The sequence below is a fragment of the Coregonus lavaretus genome, assembly GCF_964263955.1.
Source record: "Coregonus lavaretus genome assembly, contig: HAP1_SCAFFOLD_2613, whole genome shotgun sequence".
In the NCBI taxonomy this organism is placed as follows: Eukaryota; Metazoa; Chordata; class Actinopteri; order Salmoniformes; family Salmonidae; genus Coregonus; species Coregonus lavaretus.
Window position 1 is genome coordinate 41,775 of NW_028157007.1, and position 22,722 is coordinate 64,496.

A 22,722-nucleotide genomic window follows, 5' to 3' on the forward strand; every position below is an offset into this window, starting at 1 on the left:
GTGTATTATTTCTCTGTATCTCTTCCTTTCTTTCACCTCCTCATCCTCCTCCTATATCTGTATTCAGGAGGTTGTTGTTGTACAGTACTGGAGGTATCTCTCTAGTCAGCAGGTTGTTGTACAGTACTGGAGGTCTATATCTGTAGTCAGCAGGTTGTTGTGTTGTACAGTACTGGAGGTCTTTATTTGTAGTCAGCAGGTTGTTGTGTTGTACAGTACTGGAGGTCTCTATTTGTAGTCAGCAGGTTGTTGTACAGTACTGGAGGTCTATATCTGTAGTCAGCAGGTTGTTGTTGTACAGTACTGGAGGTCTCTCTCTGTAGTCAGCAGGTTGTTGTTGTACAGTACTGGAGGTCTCGCTCTGTATTCAGGAAGTTGTTGTTGTACAGTACTGGAGGTCTCGCTCTGTATTCAGGAGGTTGTTGTTGTACAGTACTGGAGGTCTCTCTCTGTATTCAGGAGGTTGTTGTTGTACAGTACTGGAGGTCTCGCTCTGTATTCAGGAGGTTGTTGTTGTACAGTACTGGAGGTCTCGCTCTGTATTCAGGAGGTTGTTGTTGTACAGTACTGGAGGTCTCTCTCTGTAGTCAGCAGGTTGTTGTGTTGTACAGTACTGGAGGTCTCTATTTGTAGTCAGCAGGTTGTTGTGTTGTACAGTACTGGAGGTCTCTATTTGTAGTCAGCAGGTTGTTGTACAGTACTGGAGGTCTCTCTCTGTAGTCAGCAGGTTGTTGTGTTGTACAGTACTGGAGGTCTCTCTCTGTAGTCAGCAGGTTGTTGTGTTGTACAGTACTGGAGGTCTCTCTCTGTAGTCAGCAGGTTGTTGTGTTGTACAGTACTGGAGGTCTCTATCTGTAGTCAGCAGGTTGTTGTGTTGTACAGTACTGGAGGTCTCTATCTGTAGTCAGCAGGTTGTTGTGTTGTACAGTACTGGAGGTCTCTATCTGTAGTCAGCAGGTTGTTGTGTTGTACAGTACTGGAGGTCTCTATCTGTAGTCAGCAGGTTGTTGTGTTATACAGTACTGGAGGTCTCTATCTGTAGTCAGCAGGTTGTTGTGTTGTACAGTACTGGAGGTCTCTATCTGTAGTCAGCAGGTTGTTGTGTTATACAGTACTGGAGGTCTCTATCTGTAGTCAGCAGGTTGTTGTGTTATACAGTACTGGAGGTCTCTCTCTGTAGTCAGCAGGTTGTTGTGTTGTACAGTACTGGAGGTCTCTATCTGTAGTCAGCAGGTTGTTGTGTTATACAGTACTGGAGGTCTCTATCTGTATTCAGCAGGTTGTTGTGTTGTACAGTACTGGAGGTCTCTCTGTAGTCAGCAGGTTGTTGTGTTGTACAGTACTGGAGGTCTCTCTGTATTCAGCAGGTTGTTGTGTTGTACAGTACTGGAGGTCTCTATCTGTAGTCAGCAGGTTGTTGTGTTATACAGTACTGGAGGTCTCTATCTGTGTGACAGAACTGGGAGGCTACTGTATGACTGTTCCCATTGTGTGCTGGGAAGTTGGCACGGGACTGTTCTACAGGAGCCGTGTGTGTGTATGTGTGTGTCCTGATTTGACATTCTCAGCATAGGAGATGAGATTGGTCTGGGCATCTGGGCCTGCACGATACCAGCTTATACTTCCCCTACTTTCAAGCAAAGTGTGTGTGGTGTCTTCACCCTACCCTAGTAGAATGCGTATATCTCCCTGTGTGCATGTATGTATGTTCTCTTTACTGTACATATAGCATAAAGTGTGTGTGTGTGTTGTCCAATGATTTTGTGTGTTCTCTTGCAGTTGGAGATTCACCTTTTACCTTCTTGCTTTCATTGCTGGCCTGGCTGCCCTCATCGACGTGAGTACTGCTGTTTCACCTTTGACCTTTAAATTAAAGTGTAACAGGATACTAAGATAGAATATAAGCCTTGTGAACAGCAGTGCTGGTTATATCAGGGACAACTGAGTATAAAATGTAATGTTTTTATAACATGATTAATAAAGAACTTACGAATGACACTGGAAGAGAATTATAAAGCCAAATTAATAGATAGAGTGAAAATGATTTATCACTTCTTCTGTTTCAATGCTGTATTTCTCTGTGACTGAAACTGTCCAATTTATGTATGCCTCTCTCTTTCTCTCAGAAACCCTGGCTGTATGACTTTAAGGAGATGTGGCAGGGCTTCCCTATTCTGGTATGTCCCTCTGGTTATTGATGAGTGGTAACTAATACATTGTAACATAGGAAAGTCATTGGAAGGCATAAATCATAATCAATCATATAATGTTATGTCCAGTGTTTGACTGTGTTCAGACAGCATATTATGGAAGTGTCAATGTATGTTATTGATATTATCTTGCTCTTTCTCTCCCTCTCCCCCCTATTTTCTCCCCATCCCATCTCTCTCTCCATCCCTCCATCTCTCATCTCTCCCCCAGACTCTCCTGCCGTCTCAGTATTGGTACTATATGATAGAGCTGGGTTTCTACGGCTCTCTAATCTTCAGTGTGGCGTCAGACGTCAAGCGGAAAGTAAGTGTGCACCATGCCTGCTCTATAAAACACACTATGCTTGTAACAATCAAGTATACAGTATACAAATGAACCACTAAAAATGGTGGTACAGAATTCCTTTACTTACAGTCCTATTCACTTTTAAGAGTCAGTCAATTACAGCACGCAGATCATCCAAATATTCTTCCATACAGGGGGAGTAGAGTTTACAAGATCAGGGATAGTGGTTAACCAAGCCTGCACACTCTGTTAGCTACAAGTGATTCATTGAAAGCAGTAAGCAAGTCTTTCCGATCCCTTTCCTGCTGTTGGCATGGTGTTGACCCTGTGCTGACAACCAGGGGTTACTGTCATGGCACTGATGACAGTGTCAGTGTGTATAGGGACAGGGGGCAGGGGACTACTGCAGGAGGTGGACATTAGACTGATATGACGTGTTTGTGTGTGTGGAGCCGGAGGTTTAAAGGGGAGTTTGTCAGTGGACTCTGCTCCACTAGGATCAGGTCAGTACAGACAGCATGTACAGTACCAGTCAAAGGTTTGGACACACCTACTCATTCAAAGGTTTTTATTTTTACTATTTTCTACATTGTAGAATAATAGTGAAGACATCAAAACTATGAAATAACACATATGGAATCATGTAGTAACCAAAAAAGTGTTAAACAAATCAGAATATTGTGATGAGGTGGTGTTAAAGGAGTCAGGCGCAGGAGGGTAAATCACAGAATAACAGGCTTTAATCCACAAAATACAGGTTTACGCAGAAATGCGTCAAACACACTCCAGGGCACAAAACAGACGCACTGGAAAATTCAAGGCACACGGGAAATTATCCCGTTGATACAAAATACACGAGCTCCACGAGCTTCACTAACCTCCACAATAAACAATCACCCACACAGACAAGGAAGCAGAGGGAACACTTATAAATTGATTAATGACGGATAAGGACCAGGTGTGTGTGATTGAAGACAAGACAAATGGAATGATGATAAGTGGATCGGCAGTAGCAAGTAAGCCGGTGACGCCGAACGCCGAAACCTGCCCGAACAAGGAGGGGAGGCAGCGGAAGTCGTGACAGTACCCCCCCCCCCCCCTTGACGCGCGGCTCCAGCAGCGCGCCGACCCCGGCCTCGGGGACGGCCAGGAGGACGCGGAGCAGGGCGAGTCGGATGGCGACGGTGGAAATCCCGTAACATGGAGGGATCGAGGATATCCCTCACCGGGACCCAGCACCGCTCCTCCGGACCGTACCCCTCCCACTCCACGAGGTACTGAAGGCCCCCCACCCGACGCCTCGAATCCAGGATGGAACGGACAGAGTATGCTGGGGCCCCCTCGATGTCCAGAGGAGGTGGAGGGACCTCCCGCACCTCAGACTCCTGGAGCGGACCAGCTACCACCGGCCTGAGGAGAGACACATGAAACGAGGGGTTAATACGGTAATCAGGGGGAAATAATAACCTATAAGTGACCTTGTTGACTCTCCTCAGGACTTTGAACGGCCCCACAAACCGCGGGCTCAGCTTCCGGCAGGGCAGGCGGAGGGGCAGATTCCGGGTCGAGAGCCAGACCCGATCCCCAGGTACAAAGACGGGGGCCTCACTGCGGTGGCTGTCAGCGTTGGCCTTCTGACGACGCATGGCGCGTTAGAGGTGAACGTGGGCAGCATCCCACGTCTCCTCCGCGCGCCGAAACCAGTCATCCACCACAGGAGCCTCGGTCTGGCTCTGGTGCCACGGTGTCAGAACCGGTTGGTAACCTAGAACACACTGGAAAGGCATTAGGTTAGTGGAGGAGTGGCGGAGAGAGTTCTGGGCATATTCTGCCCATGGCAAGAACACCGACCACTCCCCCGGCCGGTCCTGGCAGTAGGACCGCAGGAACCTACACACGTCCTGATTTACCCGTTCCACCTGCCCATTACTCTCGGGGTGGAACCCAGAGGTCAGGCTGACCAAGACCCCCAGACGTTCCATGAACGCCTTCCAGACCTTGGACGTGAACTTGGGACATCGGTCAGACACTATATCCTCTGGTACCCCGTTGTGCCGGAAGACGTGTGTAAACAGGGCCTCCGCAGTTTGCAGAGCCGTGGGGAGACCGGGCAGAGGAAGGAGGCGGCAGGCTTTAGAAAAGCGGTCCGCAACGAGCAGGATGGTGGTGTTACCTTGGGAGAGGGTTAGAAAATCCACACTTAGGTGAGACCATGTTCGTTGTGGAACTAGTAAAGGTTGTAACTTACCAGCTGGGAGGTGCCTGAAATGCGATCTCCCTCCATCTCCTGGTTAATCATGGTGACTGGTGCAGTAACTTCCTTAACCAACCCGGACCCTAATGGTCGACTATCAATCTGATTGGACGTGGAATGGATAGGGGAATCAATGGAATGCCTATACGGTGTGCGAATGCCCTGTCCATAAAGTTCCCAGCTGCGCCTGTATCGACTAGCGCCTCACACTGGGGAACTACCATGTGCTCAGGAAAGGAGATGTGTATTTTACAGTGCGCAGCAGAGGGCTCTGAACGAGTGTGGGTGTTCGATACCTGGGGTGATGCGAGAGTGCCCTGCCTGCCACCTCCAAACCCAGAAGAGCGTTGACGAAAACGTGTGTTGAAATGTCCCTTCGCGCCACCAGTGTAGCATTGGCGCTGTCGTCCTCCGCTCTCTCGGCTAGCGGTTCCACCCATCTCCATCCGTTCTGGATCCGAGTCGGCCGGGATGGAAACGGGCAGACCTCCTCCAGGACGTCCTCTGGTTGCCAGCAGGTTGTCCAAACGAATGGCCATGTCCACCAGTTGCGAGAAGGACAACATGGTGTTAAAACACAACCTCTAACCTCCTCTCTCTCCCTCCCTCCATTTATCTCTGTCCTTCCATCTCTCTCTCCCTCCCTTTCTCTCTGTAGGACTTTAAGGAGCAGATGGTTCACCATATGGCCACCATCTTCCTCATCAGTTTCTCCTGGTGTGTCAACTACATCAGAGCGGGCACGCTCATCATGCTGCTGCACGACTCCTCCGACTATTTACTGGAGGTACAACCAATTACAGGGGAGCTGGGTCACCGACATAACATGATAATAATATGGTGATTTAGTAGTTGCTGTTATCAAAAACAACTTACAGTTATCACATGTAGTTTGTATGTGGGGCCCACAGGGGAATCACCCACAAGGAAATCCCATTTTATTTGATAAACCAAGTGGACAAAGTACTACTGATATTGGAGAAGAGGAGATATTGAGAGATTTAGTACTATCACCTGGTGGAAAATATATGACATTACAACTATTCTAACAACAACCTTTCTCTATCTCTCTCCCCCTCTTTCTCTCTGACAGTCTGCTAAGATGTTCATCTATGCTGGATGGAGAAACACCAGTAACTACGTCTTCTTCCTCTTCGCTACCGTCTTCATCTTCACTAGACTCTATATCTTCCCCTTCTAGTGAGAAGACAACTGCACACTCCCACCACACACCAATGATCTAACTCTCTCACACCAATTCTGATTAGCATCATAAATGTCTGTTAATTGTCTGTTAGTTGTTACTGATGTTATCCTCTCTTTTTGCCCCCCCCCCCCCCCCCCCCACCCCTCTCTCTCTCTCTCTCAGCATAATTTATGCTACGTACGTTTATCCATTGACTATGTACTCTCCATTCTTTGGATACTACTTCCTGAATTTCCTTATGATGGTGCTGCAGTGTCTACATATCTTCTGGGCCATCCTCATTCTGCGTATGGCCGTCCGCTTCCTGAGCAGCGATGTATGTACACACACATCCTGACAACACTGCACACATAATCCAGTGTATCTTTGTTTGTCTTGTATGTGAGAGAGAAGTGAATATGTGGGAAACAGATGTAGAGACCTAGAGAGACTGGGAGCAGAGGGGTGGGTGGAGGAGAGAGAAAGTGTATTTAGAAATCACGAATTGATATGTGTTGGAAAGCCCAGCTGATAAAGAGCAGAAGTCGGGTTTGGATCCAGTTTGGGGAAAGGAAAAGTAATGTCTCTGGACAGATGACCTATTTCTAAACACACCTCTCTTTCCCTCCTTCCTTTTGCTTCAGGAAAAGGTGGAGGATGAGAGGAGCGATAAAGAAGAGACGGACGAGTCAGGGGAGGAAGAGGAGGAGGTGAAGAGGAAAGGCGCCGTGCAGAACGGTGACGCCGCTCACAACAACCACCGCAAGACGGAGTAATGAAAATGTGTGCGAGGAAGTAAGAGTGGGAAGAATTCACATCCCTCACTCAACAGAGGGGGAGAGATGGAGTGAAGGGAAAATGGATGAGGGAGAGGGAAAGGCATTCCTAAAGCCTGAGAACTACAGGTAGACCTGTACCTGTGGCTACACTACACTACATTATAAACACTCAATCACACACATGCACTCACACACAATTTGGATATACTACATTAACTGGCATGGACCTGTTCTTATAGTCCATTAACACACACAAACACAGGTAATTCTCACGAAACTGTAAAAAAAAAAAAAAAAAAAACATTCTCAAGTGTCATTTTTCAGGAAATGATGGAGATTAGGATCTGAACTTATCTATTTCATAATTATTGTTTTTTTAATCAGATATTATGCATTTTAACAACATTTTCACAAAATGGTAATTACCGTAAGTTTTTGAAGTCCAAAAAAAAGTAATAAATCTATATTTATAATATTTTTTAACGTTGCTCCCCTAATGAAAAGTTAAACAAACAAAACACTGAAAATAAAAATATTTTAAATGAAAATATACAATTACTATAAAATTAAATCAGACTTTTTCCCAATTTGAGCTCTTTAGCTGTTTTGGTAATGAGAAGGCCAAGTGGGGTAAAGGGGGTGTTTGAGAACAAGAACATCATTCTGAAGGTATATAAGCGAATACATTTACTTAACTTGTGCTCATCTAAGGACTACTCCTCTAGATAATGCATCATGGGTAAATAAAACTTTATTTAAAAACTGGAGTTTTACAGGAACTTGAAAAAGTGTTATGGTAATGAGACATGTCCACAGACACTGTACGTAATAAATATTATAGTTTAATGTAAACTTCAACTAGTATATGATTTATGAACAAACTACAGCAGCATATTTTGTTTTATTCAAATAAGTTAGATTTTTCTAAAGATGTATTTTTATAAAATGACCCGAGAACTGAATCCGGATGCATTTTCCCTAAACAGATGCATCATGGTTTTGTAACTCAATTTGCTACAGACATTTTAAAACTGGTTTCATGAGAATCACCCACAACCACACACACACACACTAATAACTCGGCTAAGGAATAGCATTGGGAACGTCACAGTGTGATTTCAGTTCCTCGGATGGTTGGCCCTCTAAAATAATGTGAAAAAGGTGTGTGATGAGAATGAAAGGAAGGAGAGAAGGAAGAAGAGAAAGAGAGAGTGTGATGCTGCTTCTACTATAGCGCTTCTTACTGTACACATGTGCCTTACAGCCAGACTATGGGTGCTTTTACCTTATTTTATTTTTCAGTTACCTTGTTGTTGCTCAATCTGCGATAAGCATGTTTTGTCCAATACTCCAGTTGCCACGAAAGACAGACTTTAGAAAAGAGACACAACGAGATTTAACCTGACACACAAAAACACAATAATTTGTCCTTGTGTGAGTGTTGATTTGGAGCACCAGGCAGGGAGCTGACTTCAGATTCGCCGGCCATGGTTTTTATGATTCTATGCAATTATGTTTTTTCTGCTCAGCTCCTGTAGTGCATCTGAATGGGATGCCTTCAACGTTGTTTGTGACACCTCTAAGCTTGTAAAACCCATTCAGTAAGATTGGGTTGTGTCCCTCACTAGTAGCATGGGTTTAAATACTGCACTGTATGGACCTTGATTTGAGGGCCTGTTTATAAACTGCTTAATTGAATGGTTAATGAACAATGTAATGTGTATAACTGGTTAATAAACTATGTAATCATGTTTATAAGCAGCTTATAAGCAGACTTTCAAATTAAGTGTTAAATCGTTTTTTTTGGTATATTAAGATTCTGCAGATTTTTAATGATGCTTTCCTTCCTCTGCTGATGTCATCATCATGTGCCAGTGGTAACTTTCTGTCTGTAGACACTCTCCGTTGACATTGCAGAGGAAAATACTTTTTATCAAACCGTTTTTATCATGTTTTCGCTCTGTATGTGTGTGAATAATTCAGTATATCTTCTGAGTGTCATTGACATCTTACCAGGGTCACACAGGCAGAACTTTATTTTCAGTATATTTCAATAGTTTTTGCTATATTATTTTTTGGCCTTTGTACATTAAAGGTAAAAAAAAAAAAAACAGTCCAGCCAGTCAGGATCCCAAATAGAATAATTCTGATTTTTTAAAAGCAATATTTGAACTGTTTTCATGTTAAGACCAGTTGTGGTTTCATTCCAGTTTCATTCCACCTTGGTATGACGCATGTCATGGAATAGAGATGCATTCAACTCCGCTAAAGTTTATGAAGCTCCCAACTCTGAGTGCTCACCAACAACCCAGTTCACCAAGAATGTTCCACAACAGGAGCTAACTGTTCTATTGAAAAAAACGTAATTGTGTGCTCTTTCTTCCAACAATGATATTGTAATGATGAACGTTTTCTGCAAATGTTTGCAGAGTTGAACGCCAGTCTGATTTGGTCCAGTCCAATCTGGTTCTGGGCACTATGATCCAGTAGAATCCTGGCCCACACTGATGATGTCATGAATCATGATGGATATTCATTGGGGCCCTGGGTTGGTCAGTCAGAACAGGACATTTATTCTCAGGAGACTGGAAAGGGCCATTGTAATTTAGGCCTTATTTAGGGCAGATTGCCCCGGATTAGATTATCCCAGGTGTGTGATAGGTGTTTTTCTGTTATTGTAGAGTGATTTGAGGTATGATTCCTATGAGAAACAGGTTTACAGTCATGTTTCATGTTTGACATCATTGTTTCAGATAAGTTTGGATTTTTCTTGAGTTTGGATTTTATTTTAGCAACTCAATTGCTCAGTAAGCAAAAGTATGATACATGGAACAATGGAAGTGTTGTATTTTTATCATTATATATTTTCAATTGTTATATGTTAAGTGCCTTATCTGTAATGTATGTACCCTCTCACCTTTCTACGTTCTTCAGCTCCTCTCATCCTCATTTGTCCTTTCTCCCTCTTTCTTTTCCTTCTTGTTGTCCCATATGTCACCCACTCCTTCTCCCCTTCCACTCATCCATCTCCTCCTCCCTCACTCTGAAAGAGATTTTCCCCTCACAGCCTTTCACATCCCCATTCTAACCCTCCTTCATTTGTACTAACCTTGACCAACCTTCCTCTCTTCCCCCGTCGCTTTGGAAAAACAACAGTCACGTAATTACAATGTTATTTTTTTTTTTTGTGTGTATTATGATGCTTAAGTATTATCATTAATAATAAAAACAACGATCATGAATCACAATGCCAAACCTGTCTACTCCAATGTTTGTTTTACACACTCAAATTATGAAGTTCTCCTCACTGATGGGTAAGGGAAGGGTATCCATAGGTTTCCTATGTCTTGGTTTAGGTACTGAGGCCTATAACCTTCTATAAACACAGGAATTGTATATTGTGCACTTATTTTAGTGTACACACATACAATACATTTCTGAAATAGGAGTAGCAGGTTTATTACATAATACACAATTACATTATAATATATTATAATGTGAGTATAACATATCACTCAAATAATCTTAAAGGCTAAGATCTTGCTTTGACTCAAATAAAATATTATACAGATGGTTTTGGCCTGGGATTCTGTGTACCTGGTCAAACATTGGGGTTGCCCTCTTATTGGATGTCACGTGTATCCCGCTAGTGACTGAAGAAAAGTGTTACATAGCTAGAGCAGACTTGGGCGCCTATACAGTCATTGCTGCTAGCCTTGAACGCCATCTTGGATCTAGATGGTTTTTCAACGGGAAAACAGGAAAATGGACAGAAAAATAGATACTTTCGCTCTTGTTTTGTAATTTCCCCCATTGGCTGATGATGAAGAAACACGAGTCATGACATCACCGCTTTATTTGCTGATATAGAGGTCCATAAAATCGTTAAATCTGAGAGGAAATAGGATTGTGGACTGAGGAAATTTCCGGAGTTTACTGTAACTTGTTTTGTTTGTTTATGTTATTCAACCCGGACATGGACTCTTCCAACCCAGGTACAGTAAAGTTTTAAGCTTGTGGGAATTAAGTTCAAATGTCACAGGTGATAATGCAGATGGAAAAATTGGCGATCCATGGCGCTTTGAACGAATCTGTCACTTTCTCCCGATTGCTTCTGATGACAGCATTCGGGAGCTATCTCGCTCAGCTGGGGCTAAGCTAACTGGCAAGCGATAGCAGGCTAACAGGGTATTTGACTTTGACATTTGACTTGAAGAATTTAACTAGCTAGCTACTTAGCTAGCTATTGACGTCTCTGTCTTATTGCCTATCTTGCAAACTCGTTGTTAGCCACCAACCTTGGCAAATAGCTTATCATACTTTTTAGTTGGCATGACCTGAGCCGGTTAATGTTGCCAACTCGCAATGTTAGCCTAGCTAGTTATCAGTTTTAGCTAGCTAGCTAGGTGACAGACTTGCGTAAGTTATGCTCATATAGCTAGTTAACTAGCTAGCTAGTTTGAGTCGATATTTCATCAAAACAAGTGTTATTTTTACCGAACGATTTGCTCTTTTCTTTTGCCAGCTAACAGTTAGCTTGTTCTGCTTGGCTTAGCATAGCTAGTTAGCTGTAGCTACTGTATTTGTTAGCTAGCTTTGTGGCTAACTAAGTTAACGCGTAGCCATATATTTCATTACCAGAGAGGCAATAGCTTGCTCGCTATACTCACAACTGCAATGGAGAGCTACAGGATGTGCATGGTTCAATCCAGCATTCACACACCTTTTCATTTTATATCAAGTCTGACGATTGGTTGATTAGTTGATTAAGGTGTGTTACTACATGGCTGCCTCGAACACAATATATACCGGTAGATATGTTTATGGCTAAATAAGTGAAACAAACAGTTGTTACTGAAGTGGAACACTTGTAGCATCGTGTGACGTTACGTTGCATAATTTCTGTGTGTGTGTGTGTGGCAGACATACCAGATGACTCACTGGGTTTGGGAGCCGGTGGGGCCCAGTCAAGCAGCAGTGCTGTTGTGCCGAAAGGGTCCAATAAGAGACGAGCTGCGTGAGTATAATTTACAATGCCAATGAATCAGTCAATGACTGTCACATAACTTTAACAGACGGTCTATAGCTATGACAGCGCAGGGTAGAAGTTGTCCATAGGTGCAGAATCAGATTCACACAGATAAGTTGTTGATCCATTCTTGTGTGTGTTAGTGTATGAGAGTTTGTGGGTTACCATAACTTTACAAACATGGATTATGTCTACTTCCTCACAGGCCAGACTTCGATGATGATGATGATGATGATGGAAGCAAGCTCTTCAGGTAGGACTGACACTTGTCTCTCGCTGTTTCATGCTTTCTCTCTCTTATCTCTCTCCTTCCCTCTCTCTCTATCTGACTGTAATGTGTTGGTTATTTTGATGACAGATCTGCTTCTCTGTCTTTGACCAGGTGTGATGACGACGGAGGAGGAGGAGGAGGAGGAGGAGACAAAGAGCGATTTGCCAGGTAGAATAAGGAGGTTGTTGGTGCGTGTTTGTGCGTGTGTATAATACAGATATTCTGCATACACACGTCCCGAGACACCAGATTCCCTATCACACCACTGTGATTCCTGTCACTATTACTAACCCTTCTCTATCTGCTCAGTTCTGAGCTCAGGGACACCTGTTCACTCCTATCAATCCCTTTCTTCTGAGCACAATCCCTTTCTTCCCCTCCTTCCTTCACTCCCTCCTTCTTTCTCTCAGGATCTCTGAAGTCTTTTTCTTTCAGCACTTCCTCTCTTCTATCACTCCTTCTCGCTTTGAAAGACCAGGTTCTCTCGATCTCTACATTTATCTATCGTATTGATGGATCATTCACTCCTTGTTATGTTTATCAATCCACGCTTGTTCCACCTACCTCATCCTAATCTGCATATATCATTTGGTTACGCCAACACTAAACTCTACTAAATGTTGTCCACCTACCTGCCCACCTCTCCCCATTTATATCCATCCCTCTTTCTCTCCTCCCCCTGTCCCTCCTCCACCGCTTTCTCTCTCCCCTTCCTCTTTCTCCCCATCTCTACCCCATCCCTGTCCCTCCTCCTTCTCCATCTCTGCCACTCCTCCCCCTGCTCTCCCCATCTCTACCCTCTCTGTCCTTCCTACTCTCCTTTCTTCCTCTCCTCCCTCATTCCCTCGCTCCAGGGAGAACCACAGTGAGATTGAGCGGCGGCGGAGGAACAAGATGACCGCTTACATCACAGAGCTGTCGGACATGGTGCCCACCTGCAGCGCGTTGGCACGGAAACCAGACAAGCTGACCATCCTGCGCATGGCCGTGTCCCACATGAAGTCTCTGAGAGGGAGCGGCAACACCGCAGCAGACGGGACATATAAACCATCCTTCCTCACCGACCAGGTTAGAGAAAGAGAGGGAGGGAAGGAGGATGGCAGGGAGGAGATGGGGGTTGAGGGATGAAAAGGGGAAAATGTTATCCTATGTGTTTATTGCACAATAATAACTGAGTATCTTCTTCCATGTCATCTCTCCCCCCATCCCCCTCTTTGTAGGAGCTGAAGCACCTGATCCTGGAGGCTGCTGATGGCTTCCTGTTTGTGGTGTCATGTGAGAGTGGGCGGGTCGTCTACGTGTCAGACTCCCTGACCCCTGTTCTTAACCAATCACAGTCCGACTGGCTAGGCTCCTCCCTCTACGACCAGCTACACCCGGACGACGGAGACAAACTACGAGAGCAGCTCTCTACTGCAGAGAATAACAATACAGGTACACACAGGTGGTACAGATTATCTACAGGAGCAGCTCTCTACTGCAGAGAATAACAATACAGGTACACACAGGTGGTACAGATTATCTACAGGAGCAGCTCTCCACTGCAGAGAGTTATAATACAGGTACACACAGGTGGTACAGATTATCTACAGGAGCAGCTCTCCACTGCAGAGAGTTATAATACAGGTACATACAGGTGGTACAGATTATCTACAGGAGCAGCTCTCCACTGCAGAGAGTTATAATACAGGTACACACAGGTGGTACAGATTATCTACAGGAGCAGCTCTCTACTGCAGAGAGTTATAATACAGGTACACACAGGTGGTACAGATTATCTACAGGAGCAGCTCTCTACTGCAGAGAGTTATAATACAGGTACACACAGGTGGTACAGATTATCTACAGAAGCAGCTCTCTACTGCATAGAGTAATAATACAGGTACACACAGGTGGTACAGGTTATCTACAGGAGCAGCTCTCCACTGCAGAGAGTTATAATACAGGTACACACAGGTGGTACAGATTATCTACAGGAGCAGCTCTCCACTGCAGAGAGTTATAATACAGGTACACACAGGTGGTACAGATTATCTACAGGAGCAGCTCTCCACTGCAGAGAGTTATAATACAGGTACACACAGGTGGTACAGATTATCTACAGGAGCAGCTCTCTACTACAGAGAGTTATAATACAGGTACACACAGGTGGTACAGATTATCTACAGGAGCAGCTCTCCACTGCATAGAGTTATAATACAGGTACACACAGGTGGTACAGATTATCTACAGGAGCAGCTCTCCACTGCAGAGAGTTATAATACAGGTACACACAGGTGGTACAGATTATCTACAGGAGCAGCTCTCCACTGCAGAGAGTTATAATACAGGTACACACAGGTGGCACAGATTATCTACAGGAGCAGCTCTCCACTGCAGAGAGTTATAATACAGGTAAGAGAGAAACACACTCTCTCACACAACACTAATGATTGTAGGTAACGTCTCTCTCTCTCTCTCTCCCTAAGGGAGGATGTTAGACCTGAAGACAGGAACAGTTAAGAAGGAGGGACAGCAGTCCTCCGTCAGGATGTGTATGGGAGCCAGACGATCCTTCATCTGTAGGATGAGGTGTGTGTGCTGTGTGTGTGCTGAGCTTGCGTGTGTGTATATGGCTGTATGCACCTGTGTTGGGAGTGTGCATTCTGAAATGTGTGTGTTTGTAGGTGTGGTTCGTGTCCAGTGGAGCCCATGTCTATGAACAGATTGAATTTCCTGAGGAGCAGGAACAGGTGAGATAATTCTGGCTTTATAACCATTATATTAATAATAACAATAATAATATACCATGTAGCAGACGCTTTTATCCAAAGCGACTTACAGTCATGCGTGCATACATATTACATTAAACTTCACTGGTTTCAACCTGATTTATATATTTTACCGTAAAAGGTGAATGTATAGTGAACTATGGCTTGACTGGTAGTGTTCTCCCCTCTTTCTCTCCCCTGTAGGAGTGGTCTGGGCCCAACCAAGGATGGGGAGCCTCAGTATGTGGTGGTCCACTGCACCGGATACATCAAGTCCTGGCCCCCCACAGGTAACTAACTAACTAACTAACCTATGGCTCAGCTCTTATTTCCAATGTATACACCACTGCTGCATACTGAGTCGTGTGGTGTGTGTGTGTGTGTTTTTCAGGGGTGAATCTAACAGATGAAGAGGCAGACAATATTCAGGGGAGTCACTACAGTCTAGTGGCCATCGGTAGACTTCAGGTAAGATGGGACAACTTAAAGTCCAATGTTTGGATGGGCTCATGCAACCACTATCTTACAGACACTTGTTCTACCCTTGTTGTCTAGGTGACCTCTTGTCCGAGCGACACAGACATAAACAGCATCAGCGTTCCGGTGGAGTTCATCTCTCGTCACAACTGCCAGGGCCTCTTTACCTTCGTAGACCACCGCTGCATGGCCACAGTTGGCTACCAGCCTCAGGTAGGCCTCACTCTAGCCTGGGGCTAGAGTAGGACACACACCCAGCATTGCATTTCACTACCGTTCAAAAGTTTGGGGTCACTTAGAAATGTCCTTGTTTTCGAAAGAAAAGCAAATTTTTTGTCCATTAAAATAACATCAAATTGATCAGAAATACAGTGTAGACATTGTTAATGTTGTAAATGGCTATTGTAGCTGGAAACGGCTGATTTTTTATGGAATATCTACATAGGCGTACAGAGGCCCATTATCAGCAACCATCAGTCCTGTGTTCCAATGGCACGTTGTGTTTGCTAATCCAAGTTTATAATTTTAAAAGGCTAATTGATCATTAGAAAACCCTTTTGCAATTATGTTAGCACAGCTGAAAACTGTTGTGCTGATTAAAGAAGCAATAAAACTGGCCTTCTTGAGACTAGTTAAGTATATGGAGTGTAAGCAATTGTGGGTTCGATTACAGGCTCAAAATGGCCAGAAACAAAGAACTTTCTTCTGAAACTCGTCAGTCTATTCTTGTTCTGAGAAATGAAGGCTATTCCATGCAAGGAATTGCCAAGAAACTGAAGACCTCATACTACTCCCTTCACAAAACCATGCAAACGGGCTCTAACCAGAATAGAAACAGGAGTGGGAGCAGCTTGACCATATGGTACGTAAGAAGTGCCCATCAAGCCAATCCAACTTGTGGGAGGTGCTTCAGGAAGCATGGGGTGAAATCTCTTCAGATTACCTCAACAAATTGACAACTAGAATGCCAAAGGTCTGCACGGCTGTAATTGCTGCAAATGGAGGATTCTTTGACGAAAGCAAAGTTTGAAGGACTCAATTATTATTTAAATTAAAAATCATTATTTCTAACCTTGTCAATGACCACATTTCCTATGCATTTTGCTATATTTCCTATTCAAACTCATTTCATGTATGTTTTCATGGAAAACAAGGACATTTCTAAGTGACCCCAAACTTTTGAATGGTAGTGTACAGTATGTGTTTATACTGTGTGACAGTTGTAAGCTTGATCTAACTTTTTCTGTGTTGTGTCTGCGTGTGTGTGTTGGCGCGTGTGTGTGTTCCCCAGGAACTGCTGGGTAAGAACATCTTGGAGCTGGCCCACCCTGAGGACCAGGGTCTGCTGAGAGACAGCTTCCAGCAGGTGGTCAAGCTGAGGGGTCAGGTGCTGTCTGTCATGTTCCGCTTCCTGTCCAAGACCAGAGACTGGCTGTGGATTAGGACCAGCTCCTTCACCTTCCAGAACCCCTTCTCTGAGGAGATAGAGTACATCATCTGTACCAATGCCAACGTCAAGTACGTGCTGTATATACACACACACACATTTGCACCAACGCAAACTTCAAGTACCTACACACACACACACACACACACATGCATTACCTGCACCAATGCAAGTCACCTGAGTGCGAGACGCCTACAACACACAGACACCACAACTCTATTCCACCTCAACATCTGAACAGCTTCACTCTGTTTAACCAATCTGTTGAGCCACCTTAGGAAATGTGATGTCATCTCTTCCAGGATGTGTGTTTGTCAGTATATGTTCACCTCCCCCTCCCCTCCATACCCCCTTCAAAGAAATCATTCTCTCCCTTCCTCTCCTCCTCACCCCTTGTTTTTGTTGTGGGCCAGTAGAACCTCGACTCAGGACCCCCTCACCCCCATCTCGTCCTCGGGGGTGTCTTTGCCTCCCTCGCTGGGGGAGAGCAGTCCTAACTGCCCCCCTGTGGCCCTCAGCCCAGGGCAGGTGGCTGCCAGGTGAGACCAGACCCCCTCCACCCCCTCTGGCATGGGTCAGCTGGGGCTGCTGCTTCACTGGAGACTACACCTCTCTATTTCTCTCTTGTTTCCCTTTATTTTCTCGTTCTCTCTGGTCTGGTCCAGAGTTCACCCCTTGGTAAGGGCTGTGGATTGTTACTTGACTTGACCGGGCCTTTCTGTTTTGGGGTGATTTTCCCCTCCCTCTCCCTCCTCTACAGTAGTAGGATATCCATCATGACCAAGGTGTTGGTTACGACCCCCCCTCTCCTCTCTTCTCTTCTTCTTGGTTACCATGGTGACTGGTGGTGGAATGAGTGCTGTTTGTCGGCAGGTGTTTTGGTTTCCCGAGCAACGGTGGAGGGCCTTGACGAAAATTATATTTTCTGTTGTCACTGCTAACTTTTCTCCCTCTACCACTCCCGCTCTTTTCTCCCTCTACCACTCCCTCTCTTTTCTCCCTCTACCACTCCCTCTCTTTTCTCCCTCTTTTCTCCCTCTACCACTCCCTCTCTTTTCTCCCTCTTTTCTCCCTCTACCACTCCCTCTCTTTTCTCCCTATTTTCTCCCTCGCTCCCCCTTTACAGGCAGTTGCAGCAGCAGCAGGCAGAGTTGGAGGGAGGAGGGAGAGATGGTCTGTACGAGGCAGGACAGGTTACACTTCCACAGGTATGACTAACACTGACTAACACACACACCTATCTGCCCCCATGTGGCCCTCAGCGCAGGGCGGTAGGTAGCCCAGCAGCTAAGGAGTCGAAAGGTGGCTGGTTCGAATCCCATGCCGGGCTCTGGGGAAAAAAGGGGGGAGTGATCTGGCAACTGGAGGGCGGCTGGGTTCACATCCTCAAGACTTTCCCCTACCCACACAACATGCTCTCCATCCAGGGGACGACCCTGTGCTCATCTCAACTGTATGTGTGATGTGTGCTGTCTCGGGGGGGGGGGGCAGAAGACACATTTCCATTGTTCGCCGTAACATGGACATTGTTGTACCTACCTCCAAGCCTTTAGTGAGTATTGACTGCTGGTTGACCGTTGTCCATGTCAGATGCCTGTCCAGGCGGTGACCGCAGCTGGAACTGACCACAGTAAGACCATGGACAAGGCAGAGATGTACCCCTCCATGTACCCCACCCCAGACCAGGCCAAGGTCCTGCCCTCCACCTCTGCCCCCGGAGTACCCATCTACCCTCAGGGCAACAACAGCTACACCGCTGCCAACCGCTCCAAAGACACATACATCAGGTATGACCATTACCCCCTGTTGTACTGTTTTAAACTGATCTAAGGGCAATGTATACTGAATAAGCTATTCAAATGTCCTGTTCCTGTTGTTATGAACTAATTCCAGGTCAGTGGGGATGGCCCCTCAGATGGTGCAGCCATCCCACTCTGCAGGCCAGATGCTGGCTCAGATGTCCCGTCAGAACGGGGCACCCCCCTCCAACAGCAGCCCCCTGCAGGGAGGGGCAGCGGTGGGCTGGCCGGGGGCAGTAGCGGGGGCTAGACCCCCCTTCAACAACCAGGTGAGATAGCTGGTAGCTGCAGGTAAAAGTTGTCCAAACAGCCTGAAGTTTATATCCTCTGTTTTTGCCCAAAGTGCTACAGATGTACAATCTTAATTTAAGACTGTTTTCTACAGCAGGAAAATAATCCTGCAGCAACAGGAAATGTGAATTATGTGGATTATAATTAATATACTTTTTTTTTAGGAGTTGATACATTCAAGTCTGTAATTTCAAATAGGAAATTACAAACATCAGAAGCTTTTTTTAAACCTCAAATACAATAAAAGTTAAAAATTTGCTGCATTGCAGGAAAGTTATCCTGCAACAGGGTGATCAAATTTAAATCTGTAGCTGGCGTGATGGGGATGAGTGCCCTGAGTGTCTTGCATCTCTGTATCTTAGCGTTGTAAAGGACCTAATCTTTTATCCCCTGTGTAATACATGTTTTGAGGATCACACCCCTGACAGTTTCACTAGTAAATGCATAGAAGAAACCTTGTACATTCATAAAGTGTGAATAATAACATTGTGTTTTTCTGTGTTCTCCTCCTGCCCAGCAGGTGGTGCCCCAGGCAGGGAAGGCTCTGTCTCCCCAGTTTGCCATGGGGAGTTTTGGGGGGGGCTCGTCCTCCTCATTCGGGGTGATTCCCCCCACTACTGCTCCGACCCCCACCACGGGGGCTAACTACCCCAACATCAACCGCTGCGCCAGCCTCAATACCAACGGATATGGTACGCGAGAGAGAGAGAGCGAGAGAGAGTGTGTGTGTCCAACAACTACAGTACAGTGTTTTTATGTGTTTGTGTATCCTGGTGTAGTTAGGTACTGACCCTCCCTTTGTCCTGCCTCTGTCAGATGGCTTGGGGTCGGGGCAGCAGTTCCCCTCCAGGGCAGAGGAGGCAGTGTGGCCCCAGTGGCAGGGCCAGCAGCAAACTCAGAACAGGGCAGAGCAGCACCCCCACGCACAGAACAACCAGCCTGACATCTTCCCTGTAAGTCATTACTCCTCCTCTCTCTGTCTCTCTCTCTCTCTCTCTTCTCCATCTCTCTTTGTTTCTCTCCTTCTTACTGTACCTTTTGTTATGTGTTGTCATGTTGCTTTGAAGTTAAATCTCTCTCTCTCTCTCTCTCTCTCTCTCTCTCTCTCTCTCTCTCTCTCTCTCTCTCTCTCTCTCTAGGATGTTCTCGCCATGCTGGACCAGCCGGCCAACTTCAACAACGATGACTTTGAGATTCCCATCTACCCCTCTTTCAACGAGTGACCCCAAATACACTCCTCCACTTACCTCTCTATCTCTCAAATGTTTCCTTCTCTCTCGTTTGGTGCTCTTTTGCTCTCTTTCTTTGCCTTTTCTGATCTAAAGAGAGCATGTCTAAATATTGGTCAGATGATTGCACTGCCAGATGGAGAGAGCGAGTTAATCAGGGAAAAGTAAGAGTGAAATCAAGTAGAGGTATGCAAACGCAGGTTTAATAAACACGTAAAAGGCCAGAGGAAGAAAGGGAGAGAGAAAAGCGAGTCAGGGTTCAACGATAGTTGGGCAAATGTAAAATGACACATCTGTAGCTAGCACTGCCCAAAGCTCCACAACCAATGGATTTGTTGTAGAGATGCAACACACAATCACACCTGAGCATGCACAAGGCCAGACAGGCAGGCGCTGCTTCACCAGTAACACACAAACCTGGCCTTTCAGTAACAGAGTCAGATGTGTGTTTAGATCTGTGCTGCTCCACTGATCTGTACATCATATGCATAGATCAGTCCAATCATTCACTTGAACTCTCAGGCAATCCAGGTGATCTACAGCTTTCGGGGAATATGTGCACTTCTGATCTCATGCCTGTGAATATCCTCTGTCTGTGCTCCCCTCGCTGTTTTAGCTTAGCAATCCTTAGCATGTTCAAGAGAACACTGTCCTCACGCAGACTTTTTAAACTTTGGGCAGATTTATACGAACACTTTTCTATTTGTACACAGGGTACATTGGCGATGTCACCTATTAATGGGGTTATGGTGGTTTCAGGTGGAAGAGAGGGGGAGAGAGAGTCAGAGGTCTATGACTAGTAAAGTAAGGGAAGAGGAGGATATGGAACTATGAACACACATTTTACAGTGTATATTAGAACCTAATGTATTGCTACATATACCCAGTATATAAGTCAAGTGTTTATATACGGTTATATGTCTACTGGAGGTGTTTGTATAACTTTATTGATCTCAACCTGAATGTACAGCAGTCCCAGGGTCCCTTTCTCACTCACTTGGATTCCTTCCTCTTCCTCTGTTGCTTGGGGTTACCCAGCACACTCTTCCTCCTCTCGCGCTCTTCCTCAGTCACCCTCCCAAGTGTGTTTTTCTTCTACTCTGTCAAAAATCATGTTTTTGTAAGAAAGGAAAATTAAAGACATTGGAAAGCAAGAATTTACAAGCAAGAATTATGTTATTTTTAAAGCCATTCTTTGTTGTTGTCCTACATGTTTTTATCTTGATTATTGTTATTTGAATATGGAAATACACAGGAATTGATTGACATTTTCCCCAACTGATGTTTTTATTTTCAGACTTTTGATTGACTCTTCTTGTTGGGAGCCCTCTCCATTGCTACTTTGTGATAGGTTGTTTTTTATGTATATTGATCAGGGTATAGCATCTTATTCAGGACAGAAAGGTCTTGTTTAGAGCTGACATGATTCTACATGACACAGAATCACGCCATGATGTTTGGCCTGAAATTCAAGTCTTCCTAATTATGTTCAAAACACATTACCCAATAATCAATTAAGCAGTAGATGTTGATTATGCGTTTGGCATTTAATAAACGTTTCTTCTTTTTTTTACACATTGTACAGGATACGATTTGCAGTAGATTCAATCAGAGTTCATCCTTATCGGGATAGTTTGCATTCACAAATATATGATCTAAATCAAACACAGCATTTGTTTTCTGAAATCGATTGTGATGTTTAGTAAGTCACTATAACACTCTTATACAGGGAATTAAGAATTCTGATTGGGCAAGAGAGGGCTATGAATTTTAAGGTTCTGAAATACAGAAATTGTTAATGTGTAGGCCTTTCATTTTCACAGAGCGTAATTCACAGACATGCCGAAACGTGAATTGTATGTAAACCCATCATGTGTCAATAGTCACACGATGAAAATGGCAGTGTTTTGGTGACTGTGTTGTCTTGTTGTTTTAAACCACTTTGGTTGTTCCCTGTCCAGGTTTTTACAATGATGTGAGCTGCAGTTTATATAGCGCACAAAGATACAGAAATATATGAATATATATGTATAAGAAATGTTAAACAAGAGAAAGAGAAATGTTTGGTTTTTGTATTAAATTGTTATATTGTCAAGAACTTGTGGGTGGATATTTGTTTCTTTTAGGGGTCGGGGGGCTGTAACATTTGAACAGTTCCTTTTTAGAAATGTGATGATTGTACAACGTCACTCCTATGTATAAAATGTGTAGGCCTAGTCATATCAGACCTGGGCTATAACACTATTTCAGCTTTTTCAATTACTTTTCAATACATTTCAAAACAAGTATTCAGATAACCTTTTATTTGAAAAAACAAATAGTTGAATATTGGATTGTATTTGAAAATACTCATATACACTCCCAGGTATTTTAATAGTATTTTAAATAAGTATTTGAAAATACTTTCAAATACAATTTGGTAGATTATTTGGTTTTTACAAATAACCATTCAAATAAAAGTACTTGTTTTGGGCTGTGTATTTGAAAATTCCAAAATACACAGAAAAAGTATTTAAATAACACACTCAAATTCACAGCCCAAAAATTGCTCCCGAGTGGCGCAGCGGTCTAAGGCACTGCATCTCAGTGCTTGAGGCGTCACTACAGTCGCTGGTTCGATTCCAGGCTGTATCACAATCCGGCCGTGATTGGGAGTCCCATAGGGCGGTGCATAATTGGACCAGCGTTGTCCGGGTTTGGCCGGGGTAGGCCGT

General features: G+C 44.5%; 2 protein-coding genes across 4 annotated transcripts in view; both read left to right on the forward strand.

Annotated features, from left to right (window-relative positions):
* The window catches only part of LOC311125889 (ceramide synthase 2-like), a 33,103-nt gene extending 23,133 nt beyond the window's left edge, over positions 1–9,970 (forward strand). Inside the window, exons 5-11 of the mRNA XM_084199915.1 lie at positions 1,780–1,837; positions 2,127–2,177; positions 2,422–2,514; positions 5,409–5,537; positions 5,844–5,950; positions 6,120–6,273; positions 6,581–9,970. Of these exons, the coding sequence (XP_084056041.1) occupies positions 1,780–1,837; positions 2,127–2,177; positions 2,422–2,514; positions 5,409–5,537; positions 5,844–5,950; positions 6,120–6,273; positions 6,581–6,712 (724 nt within the window). The 3' untranslated portion in view covers positions 6,713–9,970. The remainder of the gene's footprint in view (positions 1–1,779; positions 1,838–2,126; positions 2,178–2,421; positions 2,515–5,408; positions 5,538–5,843; positions 5,951–6,119; positions 6,274–6,580) is intronic.
* Positions 9,971–10,396: 426 nt separating this feature from the next.
* Positions 10,397–22,106, forward strand: LOC311125890 (aryl hydrocarbon receptor nuclear translocator). 3 transcript variants are annotated; one of them, XM_084199916.1, is made up of 19 exons: positions 10,397–10,710; positions 11,639–11,732; positions 11,950–11,997; positions 12,127–12,183; positions 12,870–13,083; positions 13,236–13,449; positions 14,484–14,586; positions 14,682–14,747; positions 14,970–15,055; positions 15,157–15,233; positions 15,321–15,455; positions 16,534–16,760; positions 17,106–17,228; positions 17,816–17,897; positions 18,280–18,476; positions 18,583–18,757; positions 19,297–19,471; positions 19,596–19,732; positions 19,919–22,106. In XM_084199916.1, the coding sequence occupies exons 1-19, from the start codon at positions 10,674–10,676 to the stop codon at positions 20,000–20,002; spliced, it is 2,331 nt and encodes a 776-aa protein (XP_084056042.1). In that variant the 5' UTR covers positions 10,397–10,673; the 3' UTR covers positions 20,003–22,106. The 3 variants fall into 3 exon arrangements, with proteins under 3 accessions (XP_084056042.1, XP_084056043.1, XP_084056044.1); XM_084199917.1 differs by having other exon boundaries at positions 10,413–10,710; positions 19,300–19,471; XM_084199918.1 differs by lacking the exon at positions 17,106–17,228 and having other exon boundaries at positions 10,419–10,710.
* Positions 22,107–22,722: the final 616 nt, after the last annotated feature.